The sequence below is a fragment of the Psammomys obesus genome, unplaced genomic scaffold (assembly GCF_907164565.1).
Source record: "Psammomys obesus unplaced genomic scaffold, mPsaObe1.curated_primary_1811, whole genome shotgun sequence".
Lineage (NCBI taxonomy): Eukaryota > Metazoa > Chordata > Mammalia > Rodentia > Muridae > Psammomys > Psammomys obesus.
The window spans coordinates 32,355,850-32,374,722 of NW_026596069.1; the positions used below are offsets into that span (position 1 = coordinate 32,355,850).

The 18,873-nt window shown below is 42.1% G+C and overlaps 1 protein-coding gene across 4 annotated transcripts in view; it reads right to left on the reverse strand.

Annotated features, from left to right (window-relative positions):
* The window catches only part of Atg10 (autophagy related 10), a 238,104-nt gene that overhangs the window by 209,873 nt on the left and 9,358 nt on the right, over nucleotides 1-18,873 (reverse strand). For all 4 annotated transcript variants that reach the window (XM_055625746.1, XM_055625747.1, XM_055625749.1 and 1 more), the window contains one exon: nucleotides 17,731-17,847. In XM_055625746.1, coding sequence (XP_055481721.1) covers nucleotides 17,731-17,847 — 117 coding nt within the window. The remainder of the gene's footprint in view (nucleotides 1-17,730; nucleotides 17,848-18,873) is intronic.

The following is an 18,873-nucleotide window of genomic DNA, read 5'->3' on the forward strand; positions in this document are numbered from 1 at the left end:
GTATGTATTTGTATCCTACTATTTGTGCTTGTACACACACCCACACAGATGCTTCTATGTTTTGGAGGACCATGGCATGTGTGTGGAAGTCAGAGGTCAACATGAATGATTCAGTTCTCTCCTTTAATTATTGGGTCTTGGGGATCAGGCTTAGGTCATCAGGTTGGAGGCAGGCATTGTTACACACTGAGCCATCAATGTAGGCATAGGTAACTGAAATAATTTGTTCAGAGTTTCACAGTCTCTATGTTTACAGCAGGATCAAGATTAGAACCAAGGAAAGGGTGACTGCCATGTAAGCCCAGTGACGGAATCTGATCCCCAGAAACATGAATAGGTAGGAAGAGAGACTGTATGCCATAAAGCTGCCCTCTGACCTCCACACACATGCCAGCGGAATATTCATGCACTCTCATCATGCACACTCGTATAATGAAACGTTAAGGCCACCAGCTAGACTCCTACCTTAGAACAGTCCAATACTCAGCAGCCGGACCAGAGCTCAGCTTAACCAGCCATCTACCACTATACTATAACCAACAAATGAAACAGAAATTAATTCTTCCTCCAGCCCAAGCAAACTTGGGTTGCTATTTATCAACATCTCATCTTAAAAAGGATAAAGCAACAATTAGGAAAATGCTTCCAGTGAGAATGACTGGTATCAAGCAGGACTAAATTTGCCCTATGAAAAAATATTTAATAGTTAATGTTTTAAGTACTCTATTAGATTTTGGATATTGGATTACAGTAGCACATATGTTTGGATTTTTAAAGTATACTTTTGTGCATGCAATGAAAGATTTACAATTAGAAATTCTTTACTTTTAGGAATTTTCCAGGTTACCACCATCCAGCAGTATTATCTTATCTGACATGTTAAATCTGATACAAAACTTCATAACTGCCTTTAGCAGATGCTGTAGATATTTGTTGCAAAATGTCATTGAAAAGACAGATTAAATATATTAGTTTAGTGCTCATGGTGATTTAAAGATTAGAATACATTAAATAAACTGTGTCAGAAATTATAAATAGACTAAAATGGGTAAAATTATCCTTCAATCGCTAGACAAGTCTTCCTGTTGTTACATTAATGAGCTCTGCACAGAGACGTGTAGAATGAAACCCTTTCATCAAATGCTGCACAGATGCTTTCACTGTTTGTTTTTCTTCAAAGTAAAACTTAATGAAACAGCTAATAAAAGCCAACTCTGCTCCTGATTCCTGAAAGAACAAGCCCTTGAAGTGCACTCACTGTTTATTCTCTTGCACTGGTTTGTGCTACTTTTCAGCATGTAAATTTTCCAGTAATAGAAAACAGTCAAAGCCATAAACCTCGTCTTCCAGGCTTGCAAACTGTCTTTCTTTCATAGTTAAGCGACTGCACAGTGGAGACACACTTTGCACACATACTGAGACCATGGTCCCAGGTCATCATGCTCACCTCCTACTGGCTTCACAGTGACAGCACGTGTAAATAACCAAAACAAGAATAGGGGCGTTAACTGACCTTTAAAAAAAAAAAAAGCCATTTCCAGGGAAGGCATACATGAGGTTCCTGTAGACCTGATTACTTACCAAAACCTGAAAGTGTGTTAGACTGGTAAGTAGTGTGTGCAAAAGGATCAACTCTGTGACGTAGAGGTCTGTACATGGCACACGTGTATGAATCCCAAGGACTCCTTCACTGGCCAGAACACACTGTTCTACGCCTCCCAGTTTCTTTCTGGAGAGGGTTTGACTCTGGCAACAAGGTGGAGGCAGATAAGCAGGCTGGGATGAGAGATTATATTTGGGATAGAGATATGTACATGGGAATGGGAACAAAAATTAAAAATTAGTGGCTAGAAACTTTTATACAGTATGACATAGTAATTTTATGTATGTCAAATCTAATAAAAATTGGGGCTTATATCTTCTATGTTTTGGACTTTTAATTTCATTTTTTCTAGTAATTCATTTTTAGCATTTTTTTTTCTACAAAAGTATGTCTATGACAGATTGGAAATAAAAATCTTGATCTTTCATCACAGATGGTTTGAAAAAGCATTCGGTTGAGGATAAGATTTGCAAATGCTGTTTACCTCCTTTTGCCCCAAAATATAACATTAGGTACCAAGGTTTGGATAAAGACCATCATTTAGAATCCTTCCATAATCACCCTAAGAAAACAGCCTGAGGACACAAATGTTTAAGGAACTAAAGATTAGACAACAGAACCTGAAATTCAGATATATTCTGCTTCCTGCTAAGGACAAGTCCACATATATTCCTGTGACCACAGGACGGAAGCTGATGCTAAAACTCCTCTATGAAAACTGGCGATCAAGGCAGGATCTGGGCAAATGGAGGCAGGCTGGAGTCAAATGAGGTTCTAAGTGGGTGGAATTTTCCAGGGAGGAAAGGAAAGAATGGAGAATGGTGTGGCGCTGGGCATTGATTTACGCAGTGCTTCTTTCACGGGTGCCTAAGTCAGGCACCACAGGACGTCTTGCAGGCCTTGACAACAAACGAGAGGTAGGAATGGGAGCTCATGAATGACGGGTTTCATTTACTCCTCAGTTTTGCACAGGAAATCTTAGTGCTCCTAAAAAATCACAAGGTGTGCATCTTTGGTATGTGTTTTACTCATTGCAGATACCCAGACAAGCAATCAGAATATAAAGCTGAGATTGATGTGTTTTATAACCTTGGATCATAAAAATGTTCAACAGAGGTTTGGAGTTAGGTCATATAATTCACCTTGTTCCAGACACTGCCTCTATTAAGACTGCTTATGATGCATTTTGTAGCTACTTCTTGGATTTTGCCCAGGACGGTGAGGTTTGAAGTAAGCTGTCCTTGGGGAAAACATTAAAGAAGGAGCAGTCCTGAGCCCTGGTGGAGCTAGGATGAGATCTGCCCAGATGACTTTTGAAGCACACACTGGTCACGGGAGGGATGAACAACTGCCAGGGGTGGGAAGGGGGAGTGATTAGATACGGCTTCCTAATTGCAGCACTGGTCACATTTAACTGGGCCATGAGCATCTTACAAGTACTAACGGCCTGGACTAGAGAGCTGTCTCAGTGATTAAGAGTACTGGCTGCTCTTCTAAGGACCTCAGCTTGATTCCCAGCATCCACTTGGCAGTTCACAATCATCTATAATCCAGGCCCAAGGGAGCTGACACCCTCCTCTGGGGCAGCAGGCACACACCCGTGTGCAGGCATGCAAACAGGCAGGATATCCACAGATATGACTGAAATAATTAACGGAGCAGGAGAGAGTGGTCCAGCAGTGAAGCGCACAGTGCTCCTGCAGAGGACGCTGGCTCTGTTCCCAGCACCCCATCAGGTGACTAACAGCCACTGTCAGGCCAACCCCAGGGGAGCTCTGATCTCTTCAGACATCACAGAGGTGGGTATGCCACGCACATACGCTTAACTTCAAAACTAAATCTTTTCAAGAAAGATATTGATGGTCAGAAATCATTAACCATGTTTTATGCACTTTTAGAAGTTTATAGCTGAGACGTTCAAGCATCACTGCAAAGACTTCTTGCATCGACCCCCCAAATCCATTTATTATCTGAACCAAAAGCCTGAAGAGACCATTGTGCCCATCTTTTGAGTCATCCCAGTGCGTCTAGCAACACAGTTTGATAAACCTTCACTGGGAATGACTTCCCTTTGCTCCTGCATTGCTCCCTGGCTGGCACGGAACATTGTGCACAGCACAGGCTGCTCAAAATGCATCCTCCTCCTCCACCTTCATGCTGCTAGTGCTAGGGCAGCACACTCCCAGACCTGAGAACTAGCTTAGTAATCCATGAGTAAAAGCCATAAAATATCTACCCTTTCTGTCTGGCTTATTTCACCTCTCATAGCATCTTCAGGGTCAGTACTGCTGTAGAAGAACACACTTCCTTTCTTTAAAAATAGTTTATTTACTATTGTTTGTGTGTGTGAGTGCAGGGGTACATTCCATAGCACGCGTGTGGAGGTCAGAGGACAACGGTCGGGAGTTGGTTCTTTCCCTCCATCATGTGCTCCGAGACCCTAAGGTTATCAGGTTTGTGTAACAACTGCTTTTATTCCTGGATCGTATACTACAGCTGACCTAGAAGCTGTTACATAGACTGGATCTGAACTCACAGCTATCCCTCTGCTTCAGCCTGCTGAGTGCTTAAGTGTGTACTACCATGCCCAACTTCATATGTATTTTACCATACATTTAGCGTATCATTTGTTTCTTCATCTGCTGATGAGCACTTGGATTGCTTTCATCTTCATTTTTTAAGCAGACTCTTGGTTTGTAGCTCAGCTGTCCTGGAACTACTATACATCTTAGGTTGTCCTTAAATACATGATCTGCTTCAGCCTCCCCACCTGCTCCAACATGCTGTTTGCTGAACACCGTAGAGAGCTGAAACACAATGGTATCTGTCTGTCTAAATATGGAAAAGACACAGTACTGTGTATATGTTGTCTGTTGTTGATGGAAATGGTGTGTAGCACATGACCATATAGACACGACCTTTGATGGTTACACCCTGCTGGACTCACAGTGAACCTCAAACACCCTAAGATGACGGCACACTAAATACACCACGCTAAGCAGCACAGCTCAGCCCCACATGCACCCTGTGTCACCTGTGGCTGAGTGGGGACTGTGGCGCTGCCACTACCAGCAAGAAAGTATCAAACCACAGACCCAGCCTGAGAAGAGACCAAAAATTAAAGTTCACACGGCATTTCTCTGAATGTATGCAGCTTATTCACCACTGCAAAGCTGAAAAACAATAAGTGAAACCACTGTAATTTAGGGGCCATCTGTATGTTTCTTCATATCTACATTTCGTGATCAAGCTTAATTTATAAATTAGGCACAGTGAGAAATTAACAGAGATAACTCATAAAACAGAACTATAGCAGTATAGATTATTTGGCTATAGCATCACTTCTTCATGTACTAAACTCACCATTTTTTGTGAGCAGAGGCAATTTTATGTAGTGAGCATTTTGGCTTCTCTAAATTATCCTATGTGAGTATATTCTTGTTTTAATCCAGGTGTGGGGTGTGAGCTGCTTCACTTTGTCCACAGTAGTTAACTAGACTGTCTCGCGGTTTAGGAGGGGTGTGACTTTTACCAGCAGCAGACAGTTTGATTCTGGGGACGATAAAGAGGATATAAATGGGAGAGCCATGAGGAGGGCCCTTGCTGGTAGCTGCTGCTCCCCCGCTTGTGCATTTGCTGTTGTTGGTTGGTTGGTTTGCTGTTGGCGGCTTGGTGGTTTGCTAGATTGCTGCACTTTTTTCTTTTTCCTTTCTTGTCCTTTCTTGTTTTATTTTTTTTGTTTGTTTGTTTGTTTGTTTTTCAAGACAGGGTTTCTCTTTGTACCTTGGCTATCTTGGTCTTACTTTATAGACCAGGCTGGCCTTGAACTCACAGAGATCCGCCTGCCTCTGCCTCCCTGAGTGCTGGGATTACAGGCGTGCAGCACAGTGCCCAGCTTGGGCTGCTGGACATTCTGATTACAAAGACTGGACTTGCCCCTAGGAACCCGATGGCCCTAATCAGCACGAAGTAGTCTAAATAGGTGTACACCCCCTTTTACTCTAAGGTTCCTTCTCTCCTGCCTACTGTTGGAGGTTTGGAAGAGATTAGGGTAGGATAAGGGTTGCAAGGGTGACAGATATAAGAACCCAATAAAGCAGCCCCAAAAGTACTCCTACAATTTTACGCCTTCATGCTGAAATAATGAGGCGGGCGACACAGTGTAGTCTGAACCATTACTAGGACAGAAGCCAATACAGCTACTGAGCAATGACAAGGAGCAGAACATGTAACCTGGGTATGCCAGCCCACAACTGCTTTAACCGTGTCACACACCTAAGTGTGGTGGTGGTGGTGGTGGGGGGGTGTCATGAAAATCTGTACACACAAAAATGTTTCTGCGTCTGCAATGACAAAAATTAATTTGAAGCCCAGTGAGTCTGCAGCTTTCCTGGGACTCCGTGTTGCGCTGGGCGTGTTTGCCTCAGCCATCCTTCTGAACAGGGCGCACTCACGCTGGGCGCCGTACACAGTGCAGGGCCACACCACGCTGATGAGCCCCAACACAGACTCACCGCTACGACCGTGAGAGTCGCAAGGCTTTTACTGCACATGCCAGGTTTTCTGCTCTTCTAGAAAGGGCATAATGGCTTACCAAAGACTTTCAGTATCTTCCCACCGTTCCCTCAATTAGTGTATTTTGGGATTAAAAAAAAACAAACTTCTGTTTGGCTGACTTGAGTTTTAATTTCAAAAACTATGCAATTTTAGAATGCAATTAGGACAGAATTTTCCAATTATTTCTGAATTTCCTAAATACACTCCTACCATTTTTTGTATGATGTATTTATGGAAAGCAGGGTTCTTGGCACTGATAATTACAAAACCAAAATACTAATCAACTACGATGGGATATACCTACAGAAACAGAAATCTTGACTGACATGCTTCCAGCTTGTACACGTTTACTTTAGTTGAGCAAACGCTCAGAGTCTGCTTGCTGTGCTGAGAAGCAAAGCTGCAGAGAGGAGGACACAGAAACAGACCCTGTCCCTGCTGCCATGGAGCCCCATGGGAAATGAGCAGGTGAACCATCGCCACAGCCAGTGGAGGTGGCAAAGAGGATGTGCAGGCCAACGCTGAGAAACCAGGATGGTGGACTCAGAGAAGACTGCTCCAGTGTAAGCTCAGGAAATCCTGCAGCGGTTACAGGCAAAAGGCTCATCCACAAATCACAGAATGTGTCCACCAACATGTGAAAACATGCTCAAGTAAACAGAATTTAAGAAGACATGCAAATAACAATGCCACATAGCCTCAGGAGGCAGAACTTCAGTCTCTTCTATAAGACATGACAGAACAGGTACAGCCACCAGCCCAGGACGGGGACCCACCACGGGAAATACTATGCGAAGCGCTACACTACAGCGTGAAAAACTGCTCAGAGTCCTCTCCTGAGCGCACTGAGCTCCCTCAGTTGCTCGGTGTCCTCAGGTGATGAGAACAGCAACCTCACAGTCAAGGCACTCAGCTGAGCCATTCCATCAGGACACAGTATTGGGCAGCACCCGGCTCCCTAAGAAATGAGAACGCTAAGCAAGGCCCACCTTAAACTCACATGCATGGGGAAGCCAAGGGACTCAAGTTCTCCACATATCATGGGTAGCAGAAAGGGACACGGGAAAAACAAGAAAGGGCAGGGCAGGCTTGGAACCTGCCTGGGATCTGAAGGTGTTCTCCAGTCCACAGCAGACCCACGGAAAAGGTGGAAGCCTTGCTGGACATAGCAGGGCCTGCCTGTGAGCCCAGCCTGGAGTGTCCCCAAGAAAGGAGAAAGGAATCCTTAACCTTACACATTTTAAATCACCTGTCCTCACTGGTAAAATGATCCATATTATAAAACAAGACATACTATGGCATTAAATATTCCTTCATCCAACTATGTATGAGAATTTGTACTTAACTGTGTTCCCACAGTTGAGATTTGGTCACCTACAAACACTGGGCAAACTCTTTACCAACTGGCATTTCCCCAGCTGTTGTGTAACAGTTTCCTCCTAGATTAAAGAATTTCATCCTGCAGGAAGCTCCTTACACAAGACGGTAAACTAGACATAGCTATAGGAAGTCCCTGAAACTGACCAGATTTACAAGGCCCCTGCTGAGTCTTCCTCAGAGGAAATAAAGCTGAGCAACAAAGAACACTGTGAGGCCAGACCAGGAACCTAGAAAAGCAGACACCAGCCACCTGAAGAGGGTAGAACAAGTAAGGTACCTGGAAAGGACACTCTCCAACCTGCTGTGCTCCAGTTCCCAGCTTTGTGAGCTGTCATTCATACTGGGTGATAGCAATGAAGCTGTCTTTGAGTTATTTGTGCTCATGTAACTAACTCCTTAGTCATACTCCTGTAACTCCAATAAAACTCAATGATTTGGACTTTGGTAGTACCCATACTTTGGTCTGTCAACGGATCCCTATCTAGGGTGAGTAGGCATGTATGTTGAGTCTCCCCAGGAAATATCCTACCACGCAACACTAGCCTTAGGACCACTTACCTAAAAAAAAAAAAAACCAAAACCAAAAACAAAAAAAAAAAAAAAACAAATTATAATGCTCAGTGGAGTGTTATAGCTAGTTCATCTGATAATCTTATAGATTAGTAAACTGACTTATTATACATGTGTGTATATTTACATATATATGTGTATATACATACACACATAATAAACTCAAGTCTTCGTGCTTTGTTTAACAGAACGGGGCTGCCATGCTCACTGGAGGACACTCTCCCTCAGAACGTGTGGAAAGCAGACTGCAGCCTACCCAGGGAGTTGGATCACCACTACAACTAAATATGAGTTCCCAGTTCTTAAACTGGCATAATTACTACCATTATTTAAACTCAAATTTAAAAATCCGCAAGGTATTATAGCTTTCGTTTCTCATACTCTTGGTGATTGTGGTGTTGGAAATTATCTAGTTCACAAGTGATACAACTGGTACTTCTTGAATTGATTACTAAAGACTTATAAATGCTCATAGCACAACACTCAGTAAATTGTGAATACAAAATCTTGTGCAAATGACTAGGATTCCAAAAGTATCACAAACCATAGCACACACTTCCAAGTACATTTTCCTCCTACTCTCCAAAGATTGTTTGTTTTAAATCTAGTCTAGTCTCAAGAGATATAAATACAATATACTTTATCATTATCAGTACCTTTTAAGCCAGAATATTTCATTAACTAACAGTGAATGATTAAACAAATATATCTATGTTCACAATCCCCAGAAATGAGGATTATTAGTAAGAGAAGATCTAAATCTAGAAAACAAGCTAGGATAAAAATTAAGCATTGCGAACTAATACATGCCTTTTGGTGGAAATGGTGGTAGTTTAGTTTGCTATGGTCTTTGAAACAAGGCTTAGGCTACCCTCAAAATTGTGGTCCTCCTGTCTCAGCCTCCAAAGTGTAGGGCCTGTATCACCACAGCCAGCCCATACATGGATTTACCAGTTATTCATATAAGGCAACACTGTCCCTGAACACCCCTGGGAAGTCTCTTTCAATCAACGTTCAACGGTCACTAGCATTTGGTCCAAGGCTGGGTGCCGCGTACACAGTGTAGTGGTTGCACTGAGAAAGGTCCCAAAATTCCACATCTTTAAACCCTTGGTCCCAGTTGCAGGAGCCATCTGGGGAGACTGTGGAACCTGGCGCTGACAGTCTTCCATGTGGCTGGGGGCAGGCTTTAAGGGTGTACAGCCTAATCTGACTTCCTGCCTTCCTGCTCCTGTGCCCCACCATGGTATCCCCATTATGAATTCTAGCCCTCTAGAACTGTAAGGTAACATAAACCCTTTCTTCCTTACGTTACTTTTGGACATAGTATTTTATCACAGCTACAGAGAAGTAACTCACACTTACAGGCATTGACATTTTAAGAGGGGAGTTAGTATTTCACTTTTGAAACGAAGAGAATTACTTCCAAAAGGTTAATGTATAAAGAATACGACTTTGAATGGGTTGTGCTCTGCAGACATGTACCTGTAATCACAACTGTTTAGAAACTGAGGCAGAAGGATCGATTGAGAGCCCATAGGTTGAAGACCAGCTTGGGCCACACAGCAAAACTCCAATTCAAAAGAAAAAAGAAATGGTTAGGCAAGCTGTGGAATAAGTAAGTTTGTTAATGTGTAATCTGAGGTTTATATATGTATATATCAGGTATATATATATATATATATATATATATATATATATATATATATATATATATATTTCGGCAAATGGAAATAATTTTTTAAAGATTTACTTGATTTTTAATTATGTGTCTGTATATATATCTGTGAGGGTAGGGTGTACATGTAGGGAGTTGGGAATGCCCACAGAGTCCGGAAGAGGGTTCAGAGCCCCTGAAACTGGAGTCACAGACAGCTATGAGTCACCTGATCTCAGTGTTACTCGACCCCTGATCCTGTGAAAGAATACCAAGCACTCTTAACCCGAGCCATCTCTCAAATCCCATGGAAAGTATTTTCAATTGTTTTTAATAATGTATTTCATAAGCAAAAAAATTGCAACCTCTTTACAAAAATACCCTATATATTCAGGATGCCAGCATATAACAGATCTACTTCAAATTCTCTTCCCACCTCATTTCCTCATAAAATTCTAGATCAAAATTTATAGAAATAAAAGACTAACCTTGAAGACACTACACAAAATGAAAGAAGCCAATCATTAAAAGAAAAGCACTGCTTGGTGCCTCCATGAGAGGCCTCCACCAAGCAGCCCCAGAGGGGCAGCAGTGAGATGACCATGAGGAGGAGCAGCGCGAGCTTCAGAGGCGTGCGAATGAACTCAACACTACTGAACAACACATCTAAGAGATTTAAACTAGCAAACCTCAAGTTACATATATTTTACCACAGTTTTTAAAATAGATAAAATTTACAAATTTTCCATTTTTTTTCTTTGGGACTCTTTTGTTATAAGCTTTCATTTATTTTACTATATGACAATAAATAAATTTGCAGAGTTTATTTGGGAAACCTATCATTTGAAGGCACGGAGAAAAAAAAACAAAGCCAAGTTAATGAAGTTGAGACATATTACATCATTTCATATATAAAACAGATGCTTTGAAACACCGTGTTTCTGGCTGTGAACTGATAATTGTGAGAGCCAGGTGATAGGCACATAGAAATTCATTACGCCAATAGTCTCTCTAGTGTTGTATGCTGGAATCTTTCATAATAAGACATTAAAAATAAAGATAGCTGTGCAAATAAATGAGGCACGAAACTCAGCAGGGCAGAAAGTGTGATGGGAGGGACCAGGCGGGCTCTGTGCTCAGATCAGACTGACAGATAGTATGGAGCACTTTACAATCTACTTTAAAATAGGAACTTGGAGAGAGATAACAAAACGGTGAAGGATTTTTTTTAAATAGCAATGCGTATTACTCAGAGACAAAGACGCCTATGAAAAATGAATTGAAAAGCAGTTTAAATTTATACTCCGTTAAATTTAAATTTTTTACTTACTTATCTTTTGAAGGAATAAGTCTTTGTTTGTTTTTGTCGCTGTTGCATTGAGATATAACCCAGGCTGTCCTGGATCTCACTCTATAGGTCAGGCTAGCCTTGAACTCATAGCAATCTATCTACCTTTAACCTCCCAAATATTGATATAACACCATACCTTGCCATTACTTTTTTTTACTTTATATAAATTAAGAAACAACCTTTGTAATAACTAGTTCCTAAGTTATAATGGAGATAATGAAAATATTTCTGATGTGTTGCTAAGTGTCTTTTGAAATGTAATCAAGGAGGTTTGACTGAGCAGACAGTGATTAATGAAGGGGAAAGTTCCCTAGTTCTTCTTTAGGAATCACACAGCACACAAAGCCAGGCCTGGTGGTACAAGCCTCAGATCCCAGCACTTTGGATGTGGAGACAGAAGTCCAGGAGTTCAAGGCCATCTTCAATTACAAAGCAATTTTAAAGCCATACCGGATTACATGAAATTCTGCCTAAAGAAATAAATAATAACAGAAAAACCAGCGAATATTAACTATATAAAATCTAACCTCAAAAAAGTACGAGATTCTGTTTTCAATGTCTGGATGTCCTGTGTCCACACTACAGTGGGAGAAAGAAACGTTGAAATGTGTGAGAAACTTTATCAACCTTATGTGAAAAACAGATTCATAGAACTACGATATTAACAATAATCATAATAATAATAATCCCCAAGTTCAGGCCCTCAGAATCCACATAAAAACCTGGAAGCAGCATCTCAGGCCATGGGAGGCAGCGGCAAGAAGCTCCGGGCTGGCCAGCCAAGCAGCCCAGCCGGACTAGGAGGGCCACAGGCAGTGCACACTGGGCACAGCCCTGACTCACGGGGCCATGCACACTCCTCCTCAAACGATGCACTTGGCAGCAAGGACTTTCCCATGGAGACAACGCACGCACACACAGATGGAGGATTCTCTCATGTGTACATGCACATTCTACCGTGTGTACTATGCACACACACACAGAGGGCTCTCCCATGTGTACCATGCACACACACAGTGAAAGGACCCTTCCATATGACCATGCACACACACACACACACACACACACACACACACACACACACACAGTGAGGACTATCCCATGTGTACATGCTCACAAACACACACACACAGTGAGGACTATCCCATGTATGTGTGCCACACACACATACATATAGTAAGAGGACTCTCCCACGTGTACCATGCACACACACACAGTGAAAGGACTCCCCCGTATGCACCATGTATAGACAGATACACAGCGAGAGAACTCTTCTGTATGACCATGCACACACGCGCAAGCGCACACCTCCAGACAATGTTAGCAACCTAGCATCTCCATGTGCACTGAGCTATACGCACACCCCACTTAAACCTATGCAAGAAGTTTCTGTTCCCCAGAAAACCCACAAACACGCCGTCTCTAGTCAGTCGTACTTCAGACATACCTGGGAGAGGCCGGGGATAACCTGGCCTAGAATTGGCTCGGTGCACGCTCAGGGCGGAGAGCTGTACCCCTTGGTGAATTCTTAGGGAGAACCTTTTACTTACCATCACAGGCTTATGCATAACTGGGCATGCGTATGATTAAAATTCAATGCCTGTGAGCAGGGACACACTCAGGGAGCAAAGGTTCACAATCAAACAGAGAAGCACCCAAACTGTCCCTTAGCAGCCACACACCTGTGGACCCCACTACAGGGCACTTGAGGAGCCTCATCGCTTGTCCTGCTAACCTATACCACCATGAGGCTTTACATGAAAGCTTCTGTGTGAGCCTTTAGTACAACTCTCTGCGTAGTGGGCTAAGAACCTGGAAACACCCAGCCCAGAACTTCAGCACCACTAATAAAACCAACAAATCTGATGAGCTCCAAAACTAAAAAGAGACTGGCCTCAAAATTATGATGAACACACTGAACATCAACCTCTGGCCTGTAAAGACACAGCACACCTGTGAGCGTGCGCACAACACACGCACAAATAAAACACATGTGAACAAACCACATATATAAGAAACACAATTAACAAATGAACCTCTTGAAGGAAAGTTGGAGTGGGCTTTTTTTGTTTTTGTTTTTGCCATGTAGAGGCCTTGTGCATGGCAGGCAGATATGATTTCCCCAAGCTATATCTCCAGTCTACTGTGATATTTAATTTTCAAATGCATACAAGAGTCCATGAACGCACAAAAGTAGAGCTGAGAATCGTGGCACCTCTGACCAGAGAATGTTAGAGAATTTCTTATGTGAAATTGGGCTTTATGGACTGCAGTAAGAACACAGTATCCCTGAGTGAAGATGCTTGCCCACATGTTTTATGATTTGCCATAATAAACATCATTAACCATGGCTCACATAACGGCTTCTATCTTTTTTCTTAATACACAAAAGGACCTAACTCTGAAAACCACAAAGGCTAAAGACTGAACATTAAACATTACTGTGAAAATAGCGGTAAACTTATAGTTGAAACTCAACTGGAAAGGGACTTTAATTGAAGTATGTTAGCTTAATATTATTGCCTCAAAACAACTTATAAAATCAGAGAAAAATGAACCCATAACTGAATCTGAGTGTACACTGTCTAAACTTGGAGCACTCCGCCCCCCCATCCACCCCTCCTTTGTATGCGTTCAACCACGTGCACACTGTCTGTCCAGACAGACTTCATTCCTCTATTGCTCCCACACCCCTTTTTTTTTTGAGGCAGGGTCTCTCACTGTACCTGGAAATTCACTGACAGTTGGAATCCTTTCATGATAGTTTGCTTTTAGCACTGACAAAAATTTATTTATTCTTTAAAATGGTCTTTTTTCTGTTTCTGGGAATTGAAAGAAGGAAGTGAATTGCAGAGTGGACAGTGAAGGTGCAGGAAAAACAGGAAGCCACACTGTGGCTACCCTGTTAAGCAGCTTCTACCTTGTTCTGTGATAATACAGAGTTCCAAAGGCATACAAAGAAAAATAGGAACAAAGCAAAGATATTCTATAAAAGTGTTAACTCTGGTGGAATATGTTAAATAGGTTATGGATCAGGCGAGAAGCTGGGCAGCCCTGGAGCAGTGCAGGAGCAGCGCGGAGCCCGTCCACAGAGCAGACCGCACACAGAGCAGGGCAGGCTGAGCAAGCAGACAGCTTACACAGACACGGACACCAGAACTCCTGTGCTGCCCACCCACAGCCCTCGTAGGATACCTCACTACACTCGGAATGTTTTAAATCAGTTACTAACATTTAAAAACTCAGAAACTTCTAAATCTGGAGATTTTAGTTTTCTTAAAATATCAGCAGACGTGAGCCCAGACAAGCTGGGCAGCACTCCCCCTCAGCCTCCTTTCCACACTGCTGCAAACCTGCACATCACCCCGTCTCCACAGACATCGGCGTTACATTCACTATGTTCAGGCTCTCTGGATTTTTGCTGGTGTTTTGTTTTGATATCGAGGCTTACCCACATGGGGAAATGCCCTTAATTAGGTGTAACTCCCTCTCTAAAGGTAGGGATCTTTTCTAACTCAGCAGCCAGAGGGATGGTAAACGTTAAATTAGACTTAGCCATACATACTGTTTCAGAGAATGACCAGCAACAAACTCAAATCTTAAAAACTGGATTCTTGGGGCTGGAGAGTTGGCTCAGCAGTTAAGAGCACTGACTGCTCATCCAAAGAACTCGGGTTCAATTCCCAGCACCCACATGGCAGCTCCCAACTGTCTGTACCTTCAAGATCTGCCAACCCTCACACAGACATACATTCAGGCAAAACACAAGTGCACATACAATGAAAATAAATAAGTTAAAAAAATAATAAAGGTTCCTTTAAAAAAAACTGGATTCTTCAGACATTAGTTTACAATGACAATGAAGAAAAACTTCTGGCAGAAACAAGCCCCTCCTGAAGGGAAGGGCTTCCCAGAACCCTAGTAGTACCTCCTGTCACACACTGCGGCATACAAGCCCCACCTCCAACTGACTCTTAGGCCTCTGTGACACTGTGAACAGAGCTAGCAGCTCACAGAAGAGGGGAGATGGGGCAGAGGGGGGTTGGGTACAGCGGAACATGTCGGTAATTCCAGCACCTGGGAGGCAGAAGTTCAACACCAGCCTCAGATGAATAGAAAAAAAGCAGGGACTACGTAAGTCCCTGTTTCAAAAACACAACAAAGGAAAAGGGCAAAGGGACACTCCCCAAGCATACCAACAGGGCTATGAGCCAAAAGGGACCTAAGTCCCAGATCTTTTTTTTTTTAAGATTTTATTTATTATGTGTACAGTGTTCTCCCTGCATGTGCACCTACAGGCCAGAAGAGGGCACCAGATCTCATTTAGATGGTTGTGAGCCTCCATGTGGTTGCTGGGAATTGAACTCAGGACCTTTGGAAAAGAAGCTACTGCTCTTGACCTCTGAGCCATCTCTCCAGTCCCCTAAGTCCCAGATCTTAAATTACATTTTTCATTACTGGGATATTCCTGAAAGTTCTGGTTCTTTGAAAGCACCATAAAACTTAGTATATTTTAGACTTTTAACATGAATTTTAGCTTTCCAAACCACAAAGTGTGAAAATGGTTAGAAATGTGTTTAAAATAATTGTAATTCTGAAATTTCTAAGAATTTTCAGGAATACTGATTTATTATCCCTGGTTTTCAAAATGTAGCATGGAGGGCAGTTGAGAACACTGGGAATTTGCTTTTTCTCACTATGTGTTATAATTCTAAAATGTATTGTTGCTTAATAAAAGTACTTTTATAAAACAGGATGAGTCAGAAACCTGTGCTTGAACTTCAGGCAGAAAGGGGGAAGGTGGGAGGCAGGAAGGAAGGAGGGGCTTAGACCCATTCAGTATCAGAACTATTAACATGACAGTCAAGCTAAAGACAAAAAGGTGTTGGGATTATTACTTTGCATGCTCCTACTCACTCCTGAAACAATAGAGGAATCTCACAAAGACGGCTATAGGAACACAGCGAAGTTACTAGTTGTGAGATGAACATGCCAAAACAGTGATTCCTCAATATCACTCAGGGATAATATGAATGAAAAGTCAAACATAATTGTAAACAAAACTATAAAGTACCCAAGAATGACATTAATAAAATTAATAAAAGGTACAAAAAAAGTCAGCCGTCCTGTACAGGCAACCAGCGAGGGACCCTCAGGGCTAAAGGTTTCTGACCATCACTGTGATTCACTCCTAAAACCCCGTTCAAGGAGACCAGTTGGGAGCAGTGCTGTGAATTCAAGGCTGTGAGTGTGGGAATCAGGCTGTGAGAACAAGAGACACCCTGATACGAGAACACCCACGAGTGCCCAAAAGCCGCCAGTCAGAGCTGGGTTCAGGGAAATGACCCCCAAAGAACCCACGGCTTCTTCCTAGTGACATTGCGGGTCACATCCAGACCCTCATCTCCCTGCTCAGTTCTAAACCATGAAAGCCAGGTCCAGATGTTCAGGTTTCTCGGATGCACTCAGGAAGCTGAACCAGAATGCAGGTGTGAGAGCCCGCTCCTCACATGAATCAACTGAAAGGTCGGGTGGGAAAAACCTGTTCTCTTAAAAGACTTCAGGCAACTCTCAAAAAAGCTTTTAGCAGAGAATGTCACCAATTGCATGTATGGAAAATAAAAGAGTATATAAGGCTTTTACATTATTTTGGAATAGAATCAAAAGGAAAAACATTTAGTAATATCTTCACATTATTAAGAAATTCCCAAATACCACAGCCCTTACCAGCTCAGACTCCGTGAGCGTTGGCCTTTGACATGATTTCTGGGTAACCCTAACTCTCTACAGCAGCAGCTCTCACCCTTCCTAATGCTGCGGCATTTAACACCGCTCCTCATGTTATGCAGAATCCCAAACATAAAATAATTTTGTTGCTACTTCATACCTGTAATTTCGATACTGCTGCTAATCGTAATATAAACACCTGATGGGCAGACTGTCTGACAGGCGACCTTGAAAGGGACCGAGACCTGCAGGCTGAGCACTGCTGCTCGAGACAAAAATAGTGCCCTAAGAAAACTATGATGTAGCCAGCTATGGTGGGACAAGCCTGGAAGCCTGGGACCTGGGAGCTACAGGCAGAATAGAGGCTGTTCAGTATCATCTTTGACAACATATAAAATTCAGGTCAACCCCTATCTCAAAACTGAGAGAGAAAGAAAACATTTATAACATAAACAAGTGGTTTGACACACCAGAGAAACATCTGCTTACATAGCAATAATTAATATTGTAAGGGACTTTACCTATAAATTCATGAAGGCCACCTAAGGACTTTTCTAGATAATAGTTCATTAGACAAATAATTATGAGTATATATAGGCAGAATAATAAAAGGGACATATTTTAACGAATGCTTTAAAATTTATGCTTTTTGTTACATCAATCCCACTTTTACACACTGCTATCAATTACTGAGGTTTTTGTACAACAAAATACATAACCCTCCACTGACAGAGGAAACAGAAATCTCTGTGGAGGTGTGGTGGCCACGCCTGTGAGCCGTCAGAGGAGACACAGTGGACAGGTTGCTGTGAGTTTAGAGGCAGCCACGCTAGCAAGACCCCATCTCAGAAGAACAGAAACAAAGGAATGCTTCTTTGTCCTCACCTTGGCTGTTCTCCACTCCCAACCGTCACCTATGTGTTGTGAATGTTGGATGAACTCTGCACAGTAATGTTGGAAGCTTTTTTCTCCAAAGAACTCATCTTCCATGTTAAATGAGAACTGCAATAAAATAAATAAATAAACAAACAGACATCAGTACTAGCTCCTTCCTAAGCTGCTCAGGGTTGGGTCACTCATAAGATCTTTCTTTCTCTTTCCATATTCTTACCCTGTCCTCATTTGTTTTTAGATAACATGAAAACCTAAAAGCCTGTACTTAGAGTATTTGTTTACGGAGTCTTCTTTGTCTAATTTTTAGTTGTTTCAGAGGGATCCCTGTCTAGTTTTCTTTTGAATTGCTGGGCACTGACCCCAGGGCTTCATACATGCACCTAACAAATTAACAGATCATTCAACCAAAAAATCTGGGCTGTTTGTTTGTTTGTTTGTTTATTTTTAAAATGACAAGGGTGATGTTGAATGTAGTATAATCCACACTTTTAGTTTTACCTAATTCTAAGACAATGCTTTCAAATATGCTCCTCGGGACATTTCTGTTTCCTGCCTCAGCTCTCACACTGACTGTTGCAGTGATTCATGGAAGCCAGCTGCCCTTCACACTTTATTAGAAGGGTCAACTCTCCAGCAAATGCTGCTGCAAAGCTTGAAATTGCTTTCCAAGGTATAAAGTTAATTAATTACTACTATATCAAACTCACAAATGGGACATACTAAGAAATACTCATATTTGTTGTAGAAAGCTGTTCAAAATAGAAAATATTGTTTACAGAAAGAATTTTAGCACATAAGAAAAATGCAAGATCATATAGTTAAGGCCCCTCAGTGAAAGAAGTTAGTCATAACAAACGCTCATTCTCATTAGCTATGAGCATCAAGACTACTGCTTATTATAACAGCCACTGTAGTGCTGGTCACTTCACATCTCCACTTAATCCTCTCACAGGCCACAGGCGTGTTGTTTCCATTCCTTAGATGAAAAATCAGAAGGAATCTGTTCACAAACACGAATAAAAAGGGACTCAGGGTCATGACCAGTCTATTATTCATGCTGATTCCCAAACCACTATGCAGACTATTCAAATTTAGCATAACCTAGAGAAGAATGTGTCTATTCACCCACCAATA